Source organism: Physeter macrocephalus, chromosome 10, assembly GCF_002837175.3.
Source record: "Physeter macrocephalus isolate SW-GA chromosome 10, ASM283717v5, whole genome shotgun sequence".
Taxonomy (NCBI): domain Eukaryota; kingdom Metazoa; phylum Chordata; class Mammalia; order Artiodactyla; family Physeteridae; genus Physeter; species Physeter macrocephalus.
Genome location: NC_041223.1, coordinates 52,457,295 through 52,474,047, shown reverse-complemented (window position 1 = coordinate 52,474,047; position 16,753 = coordinate 52,457,295). Strand labels below are relative to the sequence as shown.

Genomic DNA, 16,753 nt, shown 5'->3' with positions numbered 1-16,753 from the left:
CTACAGCCAGCATTGTTCTCAATGGTGAAAAACTGAAAGCATTTCCACTAAGATCAGGAACAAGACAAGGTTGCCCACTCTCACCACTCTTATTCAACATAGTTTTGGAAGTTCTAGCCACAGCAATCAGAGAAGAAAAAGAAATAAAAGGAATCCAAATAGGAAAAGAAGAAGTAAAGCTGTCACTGTTTGCAGATGACATGATACTATACATAGAGAATCCTAAGGAGGCTACCAGGAAACTACTAGAGCTAATCAATGAATTTGGTAAAGTAGCAGGATACAAAATTAATGCACAGAAATCTCTGGCATTCTTATACACTAATGATGAAAAATCTGAGAGTGAAATTAAGAAAACACTCCCATTTACCATTGCAACAAAAAGAATAAAATATCTAGGAATAAACCTACTTAAGGAGACAAAAGACCTGTATGCAGAAAATTATAAGACACTGATGAAAGAAATTAAAGATGATACACATCGATGGAGAGATATACCATGTTCTTGGATTGGAAGAATCAACATTGTGAAAATGACTCTACTACCCAAAGCAATCTACAGATTCAATGCAATCCCTATCAAACTACCACTGGCATTTTTTACAGAACTAGGAAAAAAAATTTCACAATTTGTATGGAAACACAAAAGACCCCGAATAGCCAAAGCAATCTTGAGAACGAAAAATGGAGCTGGAGGAATCAGGCTCCCTGACTTCAGATTATACTACAAGGCTACAGTAATCAAGACAGTATGGTACTGGCACAAAAACAGAAATACAGATCAATGGAACAGGATAGAAATCCCAGAGATAAACCCACACACATATGGTCACCTTATCTTTGATAAAGGAGGCAAGGATATACCGTGGAGAAAAGACAGTCTCTTCAATAAGTGGTTCTGGGAAAACTGGACAGCTACATGTAAAAGTAGGAAATTAGAACACTCCCTAACCCCACACACAAGAATAAACTCAAAATGGGTTAAAGACCTACATGTAAGGCCAGACACTATCAAACTCTTAGAGGAAAACATAGGCAGAACACTCTATGACATAAATCACAGCAAGATCCTTTTTGACCCATCTCCTAGAGAAATGGAAATAAAAACAAAAATAAACAAATGGGACCTAATGAAACTTAAAAGCTTTTGCACAGCAAAGGATACCATAAACAATACCAAAAGACAACCCTCAGAATGGGAGAAAATATTTGCAAATGAAGCAACTGACAAAGGATTAATATCCAAAATTTATAAGCAACTCTTGCAGCTCAATAACAAAAAAACAAACAACCCAATCCAAAAATGGGCAGAAGAACTAAATAGACATTTCTCCAAAGAAGATATACAGATCGCCAACAAACACATGAAAGAATGCTCAACATCATTAATCATTAGAGAAATGCAAATCAAAACGACAATGAGATATCATCTCACACCGGTCAGATTGGCCATCATCAAAAACTCTAGAAACAATAAATGCTGGAGAGGGTGTGGAGAAAAGGGAACCCTCTTGCACTGCTGGTGGGAATGTAAATTGATACAGCCGCTATGGAGAACAGTATGGAGGTTCCCTCAAAAACTACAAATAGAACTACCATATGACCCCGCAATCCCACTAATGGCCATATACCCTGAGAAAACCATAATTCAAAAAGGGTCATGTACCAAAATGTTCATTGCAGCTCTATTTACGATAGCCAGGACATGGAAGCAACCTAAGTGTCCATCAACAGATGAATGGATAAAGAAGATGTGGCACATATATACAATAGAATATTACTCAGCCATAAAAAGAAATGAAACTGAGTTATTTGTAATGAGGTGGATAGACCTGGAGTCTGTCATACAGAGTGAAGTAAGTCAGAAGGAGAAAAACAAATACCGTATGCTAACACATATATATGGAATCTAAGAAAAAAAAATGTCATGAAGAGATTAGTGGTAGGACAGGAATAAAACACAGACCTACTAGAGCATGGACTTGAGGACATGGGGAGGGGGAAGGGTAAGCTGTGACGAAGTGAGAGAGTGGCAGGGACATATATGCACTACCAAATGTAAATTAGATAGCTAGTGGGAAGCTGCCGCATAGCACAGGGAGATCACCTCTGTGCTTTGTGACCACGAGAGGGGTGGGATAGGAAGGGTGGGAGGGAGGGAGACGCAAGAGGGAAGAGATATGGGAACATATGTATATGTATAACTGATTCACTTTGTTGTAAAGGAGAAACTAACACACTGTTGTAAAACAGTTATACTCCAATAAAGATGTTAAAAAAACAAACAAACAAAGAAAAAAAACACTTGGTCTTTCTGGGGACCAGCCGTGTCCTAAGGTTATCTTGGGGCCCTACCCTGAGTTCATTAGCATATGTGGGATGGAAAGAGGCTCATTATGATAAACAGAAAGCACTCTATCACTTAGGAAATTCCAAGGGTCTTATGAGCTCTGTACTAGGGACTGTGGACCAAGGGCAAATATGTTTCTTATACCACTCTGGTAAACATCTCAAATTGCTGGAAACCTTTATGGAACTCTCAACCTATGCCTCCAGCTTCAACATGAACCCAAGCCTTGTTCTTGGTCCTATGAGGCCTAGGGTTCCAGGAGACCCTTAGTCCAGTTCTCTTTTGCAGGCTGTAAGCCCCCTGTATTAGTTAGGGTACAATTTAGGCCTCCGTAACAAAGAGACCCTAAAATACACTGCTTGAAAAGCAAGATAGACATTTATTTTACATAAAAATCCAGGCAGGTGGTCCAGAGCTGGTTTGGCAGCTCAGCATTGTTAGGGAACTTTGCTCTGCTTTGCTCAGCATTCTGTGCGCCTCTCCTTGCCAGGTTGGCTCTTCCAGCTGCAGTCATGGCACTTTCTTTCCAGTCAGAGGGAGGGAAGGGAAGGGGAGGAGTGGGATTCGCCCTTTCCCTTTAAGTGCTCCAGAGCGGAGCTGCACACATTTCAGCTTACATCCCATTGTTCGCATGACCATCCTGGCTGCCAGAGAGGCCAGGATATGGAATATTTCACTAGGCAGCCTTGTACCCAGCTAAAACCTTTATTCAGAAAGGGAGAACAGTTATTAGAGGATAGCTCTGCCCTATCCCCAACAGTCATGGTACATTTAAGGATTTTTTTTTCCTTTTTTAGAAAATGATGGAAATAATGTTGTGACTGTTAATTTTTTTCCTAAATTAAGTAGTTTTCATATTATTGAAACAAAGGAAACGTATTCAATGAAACAAGAGAAACAATGGCAAAATACCCTTGTAAAATCTTTGTCTAAAAATGTGCCAGTTTGCTGCTCACTGAACCTGCCCCAGATAAGGAATGGAGTTATAACTGGGCCTTACCACAATCAGTTTTCTTCCCCAAGAAGCTAAAAAAAGGATTAACACACCTCCCTGCTTTGAAACAGACCCTCTGTTGTGTCTCAACTCTTTGTGTTCAACCTAAAGGTGATGGAAAAGGGAAGGAGTCTCTCAAGCAGTGGGCTGAATTCAATGTGGTGACGTCTGAATGCTGTGTTGTTTTAGACAGTGAATAAAGAGGCAGTAGAAAACCCTTTGTGACTAGTGTCTAAGTCTCTGTCTTCTTACTGAAGAACCAGATTTAGGCCTAATGCAAGGAAAGGTACCACCCCTGCTGTGAGGAAGGATGTGATGAACCCAGGTGGCTCATTCATTGGAGTGGAGGCAGAGCAGACATTCCATTCTTCCTGGAAGAGGGGTTGTTGTGATAGCTTATGAGTTTGGGGTTTATTAAACTAAGACATTTATAAATATATTTATGTTACAAAATGTGTTTTATACTATTATTTTCATCAAAGTGATATTTACAACAACTGCTCAAATATATACAATTATAACTGGTTAAAAGTTTTAATGTGGCTATTAAGAAATAATGTAGAGCACTATGAAATATCTTCATTTCAGAAAGTCTAAAATTTTATATATATTTTTGTTTATAGCCTATACAGTTCAGACAGCCAAGAGTATGTCTCCAACTGCTGCTACAGAGGTTTATTCAAAAGCTTTAGCTGTTTGCCATGGACCACTGGACCACTATGACTTTCTGATCAAAGCTCATGAGCTGAAGGACGATGAACATCAAAGAAGAGTCATACAGTGTTTGCAGGAATTACATGAGGACCTTAAAGGATACAGTATAGAGGCAGAAGGCCTTTTTTCTAAGGTAAGGTTTGTGTGACATTAAAGATTGAACAGTTAAAAATGTAAGCATTTTAAAAATGGATTAAATGCAGTTGGGTACAATGATGAAAGCGCTTGAAAATTTCCTACCAGTTCCTTTAAACAAGCTCTGTTGGATCCCCATTTCTGACCTCTTGATGTTCCATAGCTTTCTTTCACCTTCAGGGGGATTCAAATAGCTTCACACTGAGGTATTTAAAAAAAAAAAACCCTAAATACCAGTCAAAGTGAAAACTTGTGTGCATTTCAAAGCTTCTCCCTCCCTCTAGGTTAGGCCTGGCCCAGGATCAGCAGCAGAGAAGAGGGAGTGACTTGTTCTCTCTCTCTTCTTCTCTTCTCTCTGCTCGCTTGGCTTCTCTAGGGTCAGAATGAGGGGGATAGAAGATTAGAGTGAAACAGCAGAGTCTTAAGTGACCAGTTAAGGGCCTTTTGTGTGGTAGATGCTGACATGCTAGCTTTCTGTGAGGGGCACTGGGTGGATTCTTCAGGACTCCCATGAGGACCTCCCTGCTGCTCCACTCTGTGACTGACCTCTTAGGACTCTAACGGAACATCTCACACCACTACCTGGGGCTGAGACGGCCTTGCCCTTGCACTTAGCCTTCTTAGGGGGGGTCCTATCAGGACAGCGCTAACCAGGTCACCTTTATGGCGTCTACTTAGGCCACGGGAAGTATAACATCTCATTTCTCCAACCCCTTCTGCATGGGCAGCTTCAGTCAGTCTCCTGCCCTTGGACTTCTGCAGATATAAGAAGCAAGCACCAGTGTCTGTCTTTGTCCTATGCACCCCTATACTCCTGAGGACACGTGTCAAGTTCTTCCATGAATTCTTTCACACCCTGCTTTGGTAGCTGTCTGTAGATTTTCTCACCTCAATGAGTATCCAGCCCATTTTTTCCTTAATGCTAATCTCCTTGGATGTTTCTCTTGGGGACCCCTGGCACTTGGCATGAGGTTCATCTGGGGGAAATGCCACAGAATTCTTTACCCAGCTAACAACTTTCTACCTTGATTACTTTGGTTTTAGGGCTGTTTTTTGACTTTTTTTTTCTTTTTTTAAGTAATTCCTGCATGGATCCAATTAGTGCCTCTCTTTAGTGTGTAGGGGGACCTGTCTCCCCTTGTCCTCAGCTTTGAGTTTTTGCTGAAATTCTGAGACACCAGGAAAACTCCCATTCCTATCCTGCTGTAGAAGCCATTGTCATCAGTGGTGTCATCCTCAAATCATGAGGGGTATTAATAGTTATAAGAGTTAGAATATTGTTCAACCTAAGAAACTACTTTTCCTTTAACTGACTGACCAAACCTCCTCCCCCACCCCCCTAAACAAATATTCTTTTATTATAAGATCTTTACAAGAAAGGTATTGTATAACAATGTTAGTAGTACTTTATTTAAAAACTCTACTGAAAGTAATTTTACGTTTGAAAAAGCACTTCAGAGTGTAATGAAATAGTTTTATTTTTATATAAGGAAAAGGTTGCCATTGTGTTAACATCTTTTGGTTAAAAGGAATAGAGAATTATTTAGGTTTGAGAGAGAAATGGAGATGTAGAATAAGATTACATAAGAAAATAGCAATGAAGGGCATCTCCAATCACTCAGCCAGGCCTCACAGAGCCTGTGCCAGCTTTCAGCAGTGTCACAGCTCTGAAAGCTTTGATGACTTGTAGGAGGTACCCATTGATTCTCTAGAACCCTGCCATTCACATAATCTGCTTACTTTTTGTTCCTTCTCCCCATGCCCTTACCCACTTCTGTTCATTCTACCAGCTTCTCAGTTCTTTTCCTATATCCGTGGTTTAAATTCCTGAGTAAAAATCTGACAGTCCACCCAAACACTTCATCCCTGTTTGGGCAGAGCTTTCACACCAGTTTTCCAGAGGCTGCTAGTCAGCACAAAGATTGGATCTCTGTATGAGGTGCCATCCAGGGCTCCTGTGAGTGGGGCGGTTTCCCTCAGAAGTGGACTGTGAGTGTGGGAGCCAGAGTGTGTTAGCTAATACAGAACAATGGTTATGGGAAATAATGATGAATTATCCCTTTTGATGGCCAACCTTTTCTGTTTTTCCTGTGTTTCCAAAGTTTATGGGTGAGTCAAGAAGCAAAAAGTTTGGAAAATACAGATTGCTTAGGTACTACATACCTAATTATAGTTTGCAATACAGGAGGTCTTCCAAATAAAATAACAGCTTTGTTACATGTCATAGCCAGGAAACAAGATGTTTTACTTACCAGACTTTTTTTGTTATCTGAAAGTTAAATTTCTCTCATGACTGTTGTATCTTATTCCCTTTCTAGCCCTCTCCCTTTTGGAAATACAGTCCTTTTCCTCCTCCCCACTGTGTATCATCCCTAGGGCTCATCTTACAGGGGTTGGTGAACTTCCATTTCTTAATAAAATATTCCTTAAATTAACTTATCTGGTTGCCAATTCAACAACCTGTTTTTTTTTCTTTAAAATTATTATTTGGCTCTTCTTAAGGGTATTTTCCCATACTTCCACCTTTGATTTATAAACTGGCTATGCTGGATTTGCGTAGTAAATAGATAGCTATTTAGCAGTAAGTAAATGCAGTACTTTCTATCTAGAGGCCCTGGTTTTATTGGGTAATTCTTATGTAAGGAGGAAATATGACAAGTCAGGTAGTTTCAAATGTGTCTAATGAAAGCTTATATTTGTTAAATCCCAATGCATATGTGAAAGAATGTTTAGTAAATGGATCGACATCTCTTTATGATAGTATTTGTCCTGTAGTTTCTTAAGCCCACCAAATCATTGTTTTTCAATGTTTTTCAAACATTGAAAAAGACCCAAATATCAAATGTAATTTGAATAAAACATATATAAAAGCTTTAGTTTTGAAGATTCTAATGGTGCCACAGACCTACTTCTAAAAATACTGATATGCTGATTCTCAGAGAAGGAAACTTTGGACGGTTAGGTTTTCCAGCAGTAGAACTTTGTTGGTATGTAGAGTTCTTGATTTTGGTAAATAGGGTTTATAATTTCATGGACATTTGATTTTTCCCCCAGCTTTATTGAGATATTATTGACAGATAACATGTAAATTTAAGGTATGCAATGTGATGATTTGATACCTGTATACATTGCAAAATGATTACCATAATAAAGTTAGTTAACACCTATATCACTTCACATAATTACTGTTTCTCTTTGTGGTAAAAACATTTAGGATCTACTCTTTTTTTTTTTTTTTTTTTTTTGTGGTATGCGGGCCTCCCTCTGCTGCGGCCTCTCCCGTTGCGGAGCACAGGCTCCGGACGCGCAAGCCCAGCGGCCATGGCTCACGGGCCCAGCCGCTCCGCGGCATGTGGGATCCTCCCGGGCCGGGGCGCGAACCCAGTTCCCCTGCATCGGCAGGCGGACGCGCAACCGCTGCGCCACCAGGGAAGCCCCAGGATCTACTCTTTTAATGACTTTCAAGTATATAATATAATACTGTATTGTTAATTATAGTCACCATGATTCCCAGAACTTATTCATATTATAGCTGAGAGTTTGTACCCTTTGACCAGTATTTTACCATTTCCCCTACCCCACAGCCCTTGGTAACCACCATCCTATGAATTATGCTTTTTAAAAATTCTGCGTGTAAGTGAGAACATACAGTATTGTCTTTGTCTGACTTATTTCAGTTAGCATATATGGGCATTTGATTTTGTTTTTGATGCAGATGTTTAAATATTCATTTTGGTGGACTTAAAAAAAAAATTGTGCACCTAAGAAACTTTCTGTAAGGGTAAGCCATAATGTGAGAATAAAATGCACCTTCTTCACAAAATGCCAGAATTATTAGTGAGAAAAAATTGGTGGCAGACTATTAGGCTGCTTTCACCTACCTACATAAAAATGTTTTCTCTAGTAAAAATTTGAAAAAGTTATGAGCAGATGACTATGCTATATAAGCAACAAACTATGAAGAATAAGCATTTATAAACACTTTACTTTTATTATCAAATAAAACTTACAGCCAGGTTAATCTGACACATTTAATGTATGCATAATTGTTATTGTGCTGTGAGGTAATTAGGCATAAATGGTAAGTAAGTAGTTCATGTAAATCACTATAACTAGAATTACTTTTACACAGCCAAATCAAGCATTTCTAGAGTCATGGAGGGAGAGAATTAAAGAGTGTGGAGCTACTCTGAAAAATCTCTGTTTCCATTAATCAGGTGTATACAGGCAGCCAGGTTTTTTTCATCTCTGGGGAGGAGAAACCTGGGAATTGGGAAGAGGAGTGGGGAACAAAATTCCTTTTCCTTTTCTCCTGCTCTCCACAAAATAATTTTGCTTTTCCTTCATGAGAAATTATTATTTCAAACTTCCTTTTACAACCTATGTCTTTTATTTGGATACCTCTCCTCACTCTGCCAAGAACAGTGCATATAGCAGGTAGAGTCGACCTGCGCTGCCTTGAATCCAGCTAATCTAAGGTCTTGGTGCTTTCTGTGATCTGGCTTCTAGCATCTGGAGGCCATGAATAGGATACCTGGAATGTTGGGCTGTGGAATTTTCTCTCGGGAGATGCAGGAGGCCTATTGTCTGGGTCCCTTCAGTTATTTATCCAAGACTAGGCAGTTTGCTGGTTTTTCCTCAGTTCCTCTCTTCTCTCCCCCAACTAAGGAAATGAGCACTTATACTCTCTGTTCCTCTTCTTAGAATTGGCATTTCCTATAGGTGAAGTAGGTTGAGCAGTGTGATTTAGGTAAAGCCTCCCTGTTTCCTGGTAATTTATCCTTCAGAACATCATAAGCAACATTGAGTATGAAATAGACATCTATAGCTACAGCTTTATTAAAGACCAGAAATATTTTTAAATGAATATTTTCTTGTATCAAATTTTTATGAAAGCCGAAACAAAAGATTACGTCCTAACCCAATGACGGCATTATTTGTAAGGAAGTGAGTCAAACTGCATTGTTTTTTGAGAACTAACACATGTCAAAGACTCATTTAAAGTCTGAAATTTGAGAGAGTGTAATGGGCGTGCTTCAGTCTCCAGAATAATTAACAAATGTATCCAATTACATTTTTTTTTTTTTTTTTGCGGTACGCGGGCCTCCCACTGCTGTGGCCTCTCCCATTGTGGAGTCCAGGCCCCGGACGCGCAGGCCCAGCGGCCATGGCCCACGGGCCCAGCCTCTCCGCGGCACCTGGGATCCTCCTGGACCGGGGCACGAACCTGCGCCCCCTGCATCAGCAGGTGGACCCTCAACCACTGCGCCACCAGGGAAGCCCCCCAATTACATTTTAAGTTTTGTCATGGTTCTGAAGGTAAAATTATGCCATCAATGTAGATGAGAATGTCTTTTTTTTTTGAGTTTTTTCTTCCAGTTTTATTGAGATATATTTGATATATAGCACTGTATAATTAAGGTATAGGGTATACTGATCTGACTTACATGCATCATGAAATGATTACCACATAAGTCCAGTGAATATCCATCATCTCCTGTAGATACAAAATAAAAGAGAAAGAAAAAAATACTTTTTTCTTGTGATGAGAACTCTTAGGATTCACTCTCCTAACAACCTTCACATATAACATACATAAGTGTTAATTATATTAATCATGTTGTACATTACATCCCTGTTATTTATCTTATAACTAGAAGTTTGTACTTTTTGACCACCTTCATCCAGTTCTCCCCCGCCACCCCCTTGCCAGATGAGAATGTATAAATTCCTTAAAATAAATGTAAAGAAAAGGGGTATAGCCCTATTTTATAATGTCTGAGATAGGAATTTTATCTGTCATTGTCCGCCAAAACTGACTACTTTGGTTATGGCAGCAGAATTATGTAGGCCATAAGGAGGCATTAGAGCCATGGAATCTATGCTGAGATTTTGGTCAGGTCTCTAGATCAGGTGTTGGCAAATATTTTCTGTAAAGGACCATGTAGGAAATCTTTTAGGGTTAGGGGGCCATATGATCTCTGTCATAGCTATTCAGTTCTGCCACTGTAGTCAGAATAGCCGTGGATAATACAAAAATAAATGTATTCTGATAAATATTTATTTAGAAAAACAGATGTCAGACTGGATTTAGCCTATAGGCCATAATTTGCCGACCCCTGCTGTAGATGGATGACTGCTTCCTGACTAGATTTGAGGGCTGGTGGGAGACCATTAACAGTATTCAAGGTTCTATTGGAACTGTACTTAGTCTAGCTTTCCAATCTGATTTTCCATTACTTCCCTTTATGTATACCTGCCTCTAGTCAACAGAACTATTCACTGATTTATTACATAGACAAACAGACAAATGGAACAAAACAGAAAGACTAGAACATACATGGAGACTTGATGTACCATTGAGTTGACACTGAAAATCAGTGGGAAAAAGATGGTCTAGTCAGTAAACAGAGATGAGACAATTGATGATCTTTGTGAAAAGTAAAATAAAATTAGGTACCTACCTCTCTGAACATAAACATAAATTCCATAGAGTCAGTGTTCTAAGTTTAAAGTGAAACTTTAAAACTTCTTGAAGAAAATATAGAGGATTATCTTTGTGAACCTGGGGAAAGGAAGACTCTCTTATACAAGATATGAAAGTTTAAATTATAAAGGTAAAGTTGGATACACTTGACTCTACTAAAATTTAAAACTTCTAGTCAACAGTAAGCACCATAGAAAGGTGAAAAGGCAGACCACAGACTGGGAGAAAATATTTGCATCAAAAATAATTGACTAATAGATTGACTATAATAATTGACTATATATATCTAGAATGTATAAAGAATTCCTACCAAAAATAGAAAAAAAAATCAGACAACTTAGTAAAAAATGGACAAAGAAGAGTCTGTTTTGGGGTGATAACTAGCAGATGCCACAAAAACAGATAGGTAAATCAGAACGTATTTTTTAAAATGGAATGTTGGGATGATAAACTTCAAAATCAGGATTGTTAACTCTGAGCAAGAAGGGCACAAAGGGGGGGCTTCAACTCTATCTAATGTGTTTTTAAATTTTGGAATAAATATTTCAAAATGTAAAGATTTGATAAAGCTGAGTGGCAGGTAACCAGGTATTCAATATTTTCTCCAATTTAGCGTGTTTATAATATTCCATAATAAAAGTATTTTTAAGTGTAGCTGTGAGATATTTCAACAGGTTAGTTGATTTAAGAAAATAATTTTGAGGAAATTATAACTTTTCCTGATAATTTAATTCTAGACTCTACTAGTTCAGAATTTGCTCTTACAAATAGACTGAGTGAGGAAGGGGTATCATTAGCTCAAAAAGTACTCAGCAAAACATAGGGAATATCTTAGTAAGAGGTTTTTAGCGATGAAACTTCTTTCCTCTTTCTGAAATCTCATGAGCTGAGTTTTCTTGGGCTTAAATCTTTTTCATGAATGCCAGATGTTTCTGAGTTCTGTGTACATTGGACTTAATCTTACCTCATGTTCAGCAGAGTTTGTCTTTTCCAGGTAATGTGTCCATTTTACATACTGGGGAAATAATTAGCCAAGTGTCTTCTTGTCCTTTAGGAGATTAATACATCTTCAGGGTGAGCACTGGGGAAAGAAGTTCTATTGTATAGCTGGGAAAAGCAAATGATTTTTCGTTTTACAGAAAAATTTATCATGCTTAGCTAGAAAATGTATCTCTTTGTTTATCAGAATGCCCTGAATTATCATATATAAATTCAGTTCAACAACAACAAGAAGAGTTGGTCCTCACTATGTGCTAGGCCCCGTGGAGCCAAGGATACAGGTGTAATTAAGGTTAATGTTTTGTGACTTCAGTGATACCTTATTCAGTGGAAGAAATGGTCATAAACAGCTGTTTATAACTCACTGAATTAAGTACAAAAATTCATATGGGTATAAAACGCATATGGGGACAGTCTTTGAAAACCCACTCTAAATAAAAGGATTTAAATTTTATTCCATATTATTGCTTCACTTGAGCCTTCTAATTCTGTTTCTCATAAAGAAATTTTATGAATCAAATTACTATTCATTTACTCTTGAAGGACAAGGTTCTAAGGATATACATCAAAATTAACAACATAAATCCCATAAAAAATATATGCTGGGCTTCCCTGGTGGCGCAGCGGTTAAGAATCTGCCTGCCAGTGCAGGGGACACTGGTTCAAGCCCTGGGCCGGGAAGATCCCACACGCCGCGGAGCAACTAAGCCCATGCACCACAGCTACTGAGCCTGTGCTCTAGAGCCCGTGAGCCAGAACTACTGAGCACGCATGCCACAACTACTGAAGCCCACACGCCTAGAGCCTGTGCTCCGCAACAAGAGAAGCCACTGCAGTGAGAAGCCCGCACACTGCAATGAAGAGTATCCCCGGCTTGCAGCAACTAGAGAAAGCCCGCGTGCAGCAACGAAGACCCAACTCAAAAACAAAAAAAATAAATTAATTAAAAAATAAATAAATTTAAAAATGTATACATATGCAACACATTTATATATTTAAGTTTATATGTATTAACTATTTGCCTCTAAGAAGGATCAGTATCACTATGTTTAAAATTCCTTTTTCACATGTTAAAAAAATATATCAATTAAAAATATATTCAAGTTACTTTCACATTTGTCTTAAAATAGGTTGCTGCTCTGGCATATAGAATGGCTTTGCTATTTCAAATGTGTCCAGTTTCTGAATTGGTCATGTAACAGTTTCAGTATTACATAAATTCAGTATTATTCCTATAATAATGAACTGTTAATCAAAATAAATTCAATATTTACTATTTAAAGAGAATAATAAAATGTAAATAATGCACTCTAGATTAATATTTAAATAAACTTTATAAAACATTTCTGAGAATTATTATTCTATAAAGCTTCCATTTGTGCAAAAGTATATCACTTAAATAACAGCAGCTTTTGAAACTAAAATTGAGAAATCAAAATTACATTTGAAGAGATACCAAAAAAAAAAAGGTCTCAAGTTTCTTCTCAGATTCAGAATGTTCAATAGTAGGCTTATGTGAAGACTGAATCAACCCTAAAGATAATTCTTTATTCTTTTCAGGATGTGGGAATGGTGGGGGGAAATCCAGCACATAAGAGAGGAAAATCAGGATGGATAGACAGGAGACTAGAAAAATCCCTTGGCAGAAAATATTTATGAAGAAGGAAAACAGGTCTCTATTTTAAGGCTTGTTCACTTGGATCCACTGGCAACAAGGACATGGAGGAAGAAGTAGGGAGGAAAGCATGCTGGTAAGGGTGAGAATCTGAGTAAAGGGCAGTGGAAAGACCTCTTTTCAGATAGAGGCCGACCCTTTGGTGAAGGGCATTGCTTTATTTGGAAGAGCCATAGGATGTGGTAGATTTTGATTTCTGTTCTAGTGATTTCATTCTCCTTATAAAGTTACCAGTCAGTTAATCTAGTTCTAAATTGTCTAGATTTTTTTTTCAGTTGTTTTTCCATAAATCTGTTTAAGCCTGAAGCTCGGAGTTCTTCACCAGTTGCTTCCACATTTGCTGTACCTAAAGATTCTCTATGAAGTTGGCATATCTTTTTTTTTTTTTTTTTTGCGGTACGCGGGCCTCTCACTGTTGTGTCCTCTCCCGTTGCGGAGCACAGGCTCCGGACGTGCAGGCTCAGCGGCCATGGCCCATGGGCCCAGCCGCTCCGCGGCATGTGGGATCTTCCCGGACTGGGGCACAAACCTGCGTCCCCTGCATTGGCAGGCAGACTCTCAACCACTGCGCCACCAGGGAAGCCCCTGAAGTTGGCATCTCTTAAGGATAACTCTAAGAAGCTATATTGTCTTTTAACAATATTAAACTTTTCAGGAGTTAGATATTTGCCTTCAATTAGTTTTTTTAAGTTGAATAGTAATTCTGATTTTGCTTTATACAGTTTTAAAAAAATATATATTTATTTATTTATTTTGGCTGCACCAGATCTTAGTAGCAGCATGTGGGATCTTCAGTTGCGGCATGCGGACTTTTTGGTTGTGGCATGTGAACTCTTAGTTGCAGCACACATGTGGGATCTAGTTCCCGGACCAGGGATCGAACCTAGGCCCCCTGCATTGGGAGCACGGTGTCTTACCCACTGGACCACGAGGGAAGTCCCTATAGTTGGTTTTTAACTGAGTGAAAACCTCTATTTGGAAACAAGAGAACTATAAAGAAAAACTGAGCAATTCCAATCCATGCCATCATCTCCAATGGAGATGTGTAGATATTAGGACCTGAACACTGAACACACATTTCAGGCCACACTGCCACAGCCATGTACAGCTTCTGCAGGAGAAGCATGAAGCATAGCTCCAAGGTAATCCATAGTCCCTTCATGGCAGTGAAGACCACCACAGAGCTTCCTTCAGTTACCTTTGCCCTGATGAACCACAAAAAGCCCCCACAAGTATTTCTCCCTGAACCACACTTCCGCCTGGCAAGGGTGGCTTGTCCTCAGAGCAGGTAATAGGTAGTGTTGTTTCCTCCAGTTTCCTCCCATTCAGTGCATTCTCCACACTGTATCAATAATGATATTTCTAACGGATAATCTGATTGGACCATTCTCCTGCTTAAGGCTTCTCAGTGCCCTCCAGAGAAAGTACAAACTCATTAGCATGTTCTACAGGGTCCTTGAGAGCCTGCCTGGTCCCTGCCTCTTGCCAGCCTCATCTGTCTTTGTTCTCTGCTGGCAGTAAAAGCAGCAGCTGTGACAAGCTACTTGAAGATTGTTAGACAAGACTGGGGCCTTCTCTTGCCTTTGGGTCTTTGTTAAGGCTGCCTGTCCCCCCATCCTTTTACTGTAGCCCATCTCACATGGCCCACCTGGTGACCACATGCTCCTTTAGTAAATACCATGTCATTGTTTTCTGGATCTTGTAGGTCTGCAGAACTTAGCTCACTGCCTGATACAAAGTAGGTGATCAATGCTCAATCCATGTTTCTGGAATAAATGAAAAAAACATGAAGATTTGAATGAATAACAAAGCAATCACTGAAGAGTCACAAAATAATTCTCTGCTGACTCTGAAGGCAGTTGTCTTGGTGGCTGTGAGCCTATCCATGTGTCTATGTGAGAGCATAGGTGTCTCTGAGTTATTTTGTTTTTTTAAAAAAATTAATTAATCAATTAATTTATTGGTTGTGTTGGGTCTTCGTTGCTGTGCACGGGCTTTCTGTAGTTGCGGTGAGCAGGGGCTTCTCATTGTCGTGGCTTCTCTTGTTCCGGAGCATGGGCTCTAGGCACACAGGCTTCAGTAGTTGTGGCACATGGGCTCAGTAGTTGTGGCTTGCGGGCTCTAGAGCGCAGGCTCAGTAGTTGTGGCACATGGGCTTAGTTGCTCCACGGCATGTGGGATCTTCCCAGACCAGGGCTCAAACCCGTGTCTCCTGCATTGTCAGGCAGATTCTTAACCACTGCGCCACCAGGGAAGCCCTCTGTGAATTTTTATATTCACTTGCTTCTCTGTGGACATGTTTGTGTTCTCATTTCCTCCATAGTGTCAGTTCTTTGAAAATCCAGGAGAAGCCTGGAAGGCCACTTTAATCCCTCAAATTGAGAACCTCAACTAGGTTCAGACTGAGGAATATTTTCCACATCCTTCTTTTGATAAACTCCAGGTAGGTTTGAGAATTATGCTTGAGTCCTGGACATCCCTCTGAACAAGTGGTGGACTGGAGTAGGTCACACCTAGCTTATCTTCACCTAAGCTAGTCCAGAATTCGAATATCAGTTAGGAGTGAGTGAACTGGAAGGATTTGCTGAAGAAATTGCCTCCTGTCATTTGTCTCCCACTGACACACATAGGCACTTAGAAATGCTTGTTGCTTGAATGCCTGCAACATTAAAAAGTCATTTGCATCTTCAAATTCTGTTATAATCAGAAATTGAGCCATTTCTTATGCTAGTTGTAGAGGTTTAAACTCTGCCCCCCACACTTGTTAGTTATTTAGGTACTTAAAGGGCTTAATTATACTAGTAAACTGAACAAATTGGTGTACTTTAGGTTAAAAGGGTTCTTTTGCAAATCAGCTGATGGTATTTAAGAAAAGATTTTCATTTAAAGAGAATTTGTGGGTGCTAACATATAGTGCAGTTCTTTAGTTTTAATGATCTTCTTAGAAACCTGAAGTGATCTACTTTTATTAAACAGTGGTCTATGTTGAGAATGATATAATGCTTGTTTTTAAAAGATGTAATTATGCTCAGTATTCCAGCTGGAATCACTGTCTCTCATTTTAGGAGTTAGTAATGGAATGGTGAGGGGAGTAGGGAGAAACAGGAAAAGGAGTATTCCTGCATTTTAAACAAATTGAAACCAACTCTTTATTTTAAAGCATCACCCTTATTATATCTAATTGTCCTAATGGAAATTATACTTGACTAGCAGGTAGCCAGTAACCCAGAAAGGTGGAGGACATGCTGTTTTAATTTATAACTTTGATGAGAATCACCTTGGATTATTTTTAATGCTAGAATTTTTGTTGTTGTTGTTGTTTTGTTGTTGTTGTACGCGGGCCTCTCACTGTTGCGGCCTCTCCTGTTGCAGAGCACAGGCTCCGGGCGCACGGGCTCA

At 39.3% G+C, this 16,753-nt stretch overlaps 1 protein-coding gene across 4 annotated transcripts in view; it reads left to right on the top strand.

Moving 5' to 3' along the window:
- The window catches only part of AFG1L (AFG1 like ATPase), a 229,431-nt gene that overhangs the window by 63,517 nt on the left and 149,161 nt on the right, over positions 1–16,753 (top strand). For all 4 annotated transcript variants that reach the window (XM_055087584.1, XM_024115555.3, XM_024115554.3 and 1 more), the window contains exon 2: positions 3,968–4,191. In XM_055087584.1, coding sequence (XP_054943559.1) covers positions 3,994–4,191 — 198 coding nt within the window. In that variant the 5' untranslated portion in view covers positions 3,968–3,993. The remainder of the gene's footprint in view (positions 1–3,967; positions 4,192–16,753) is intronic.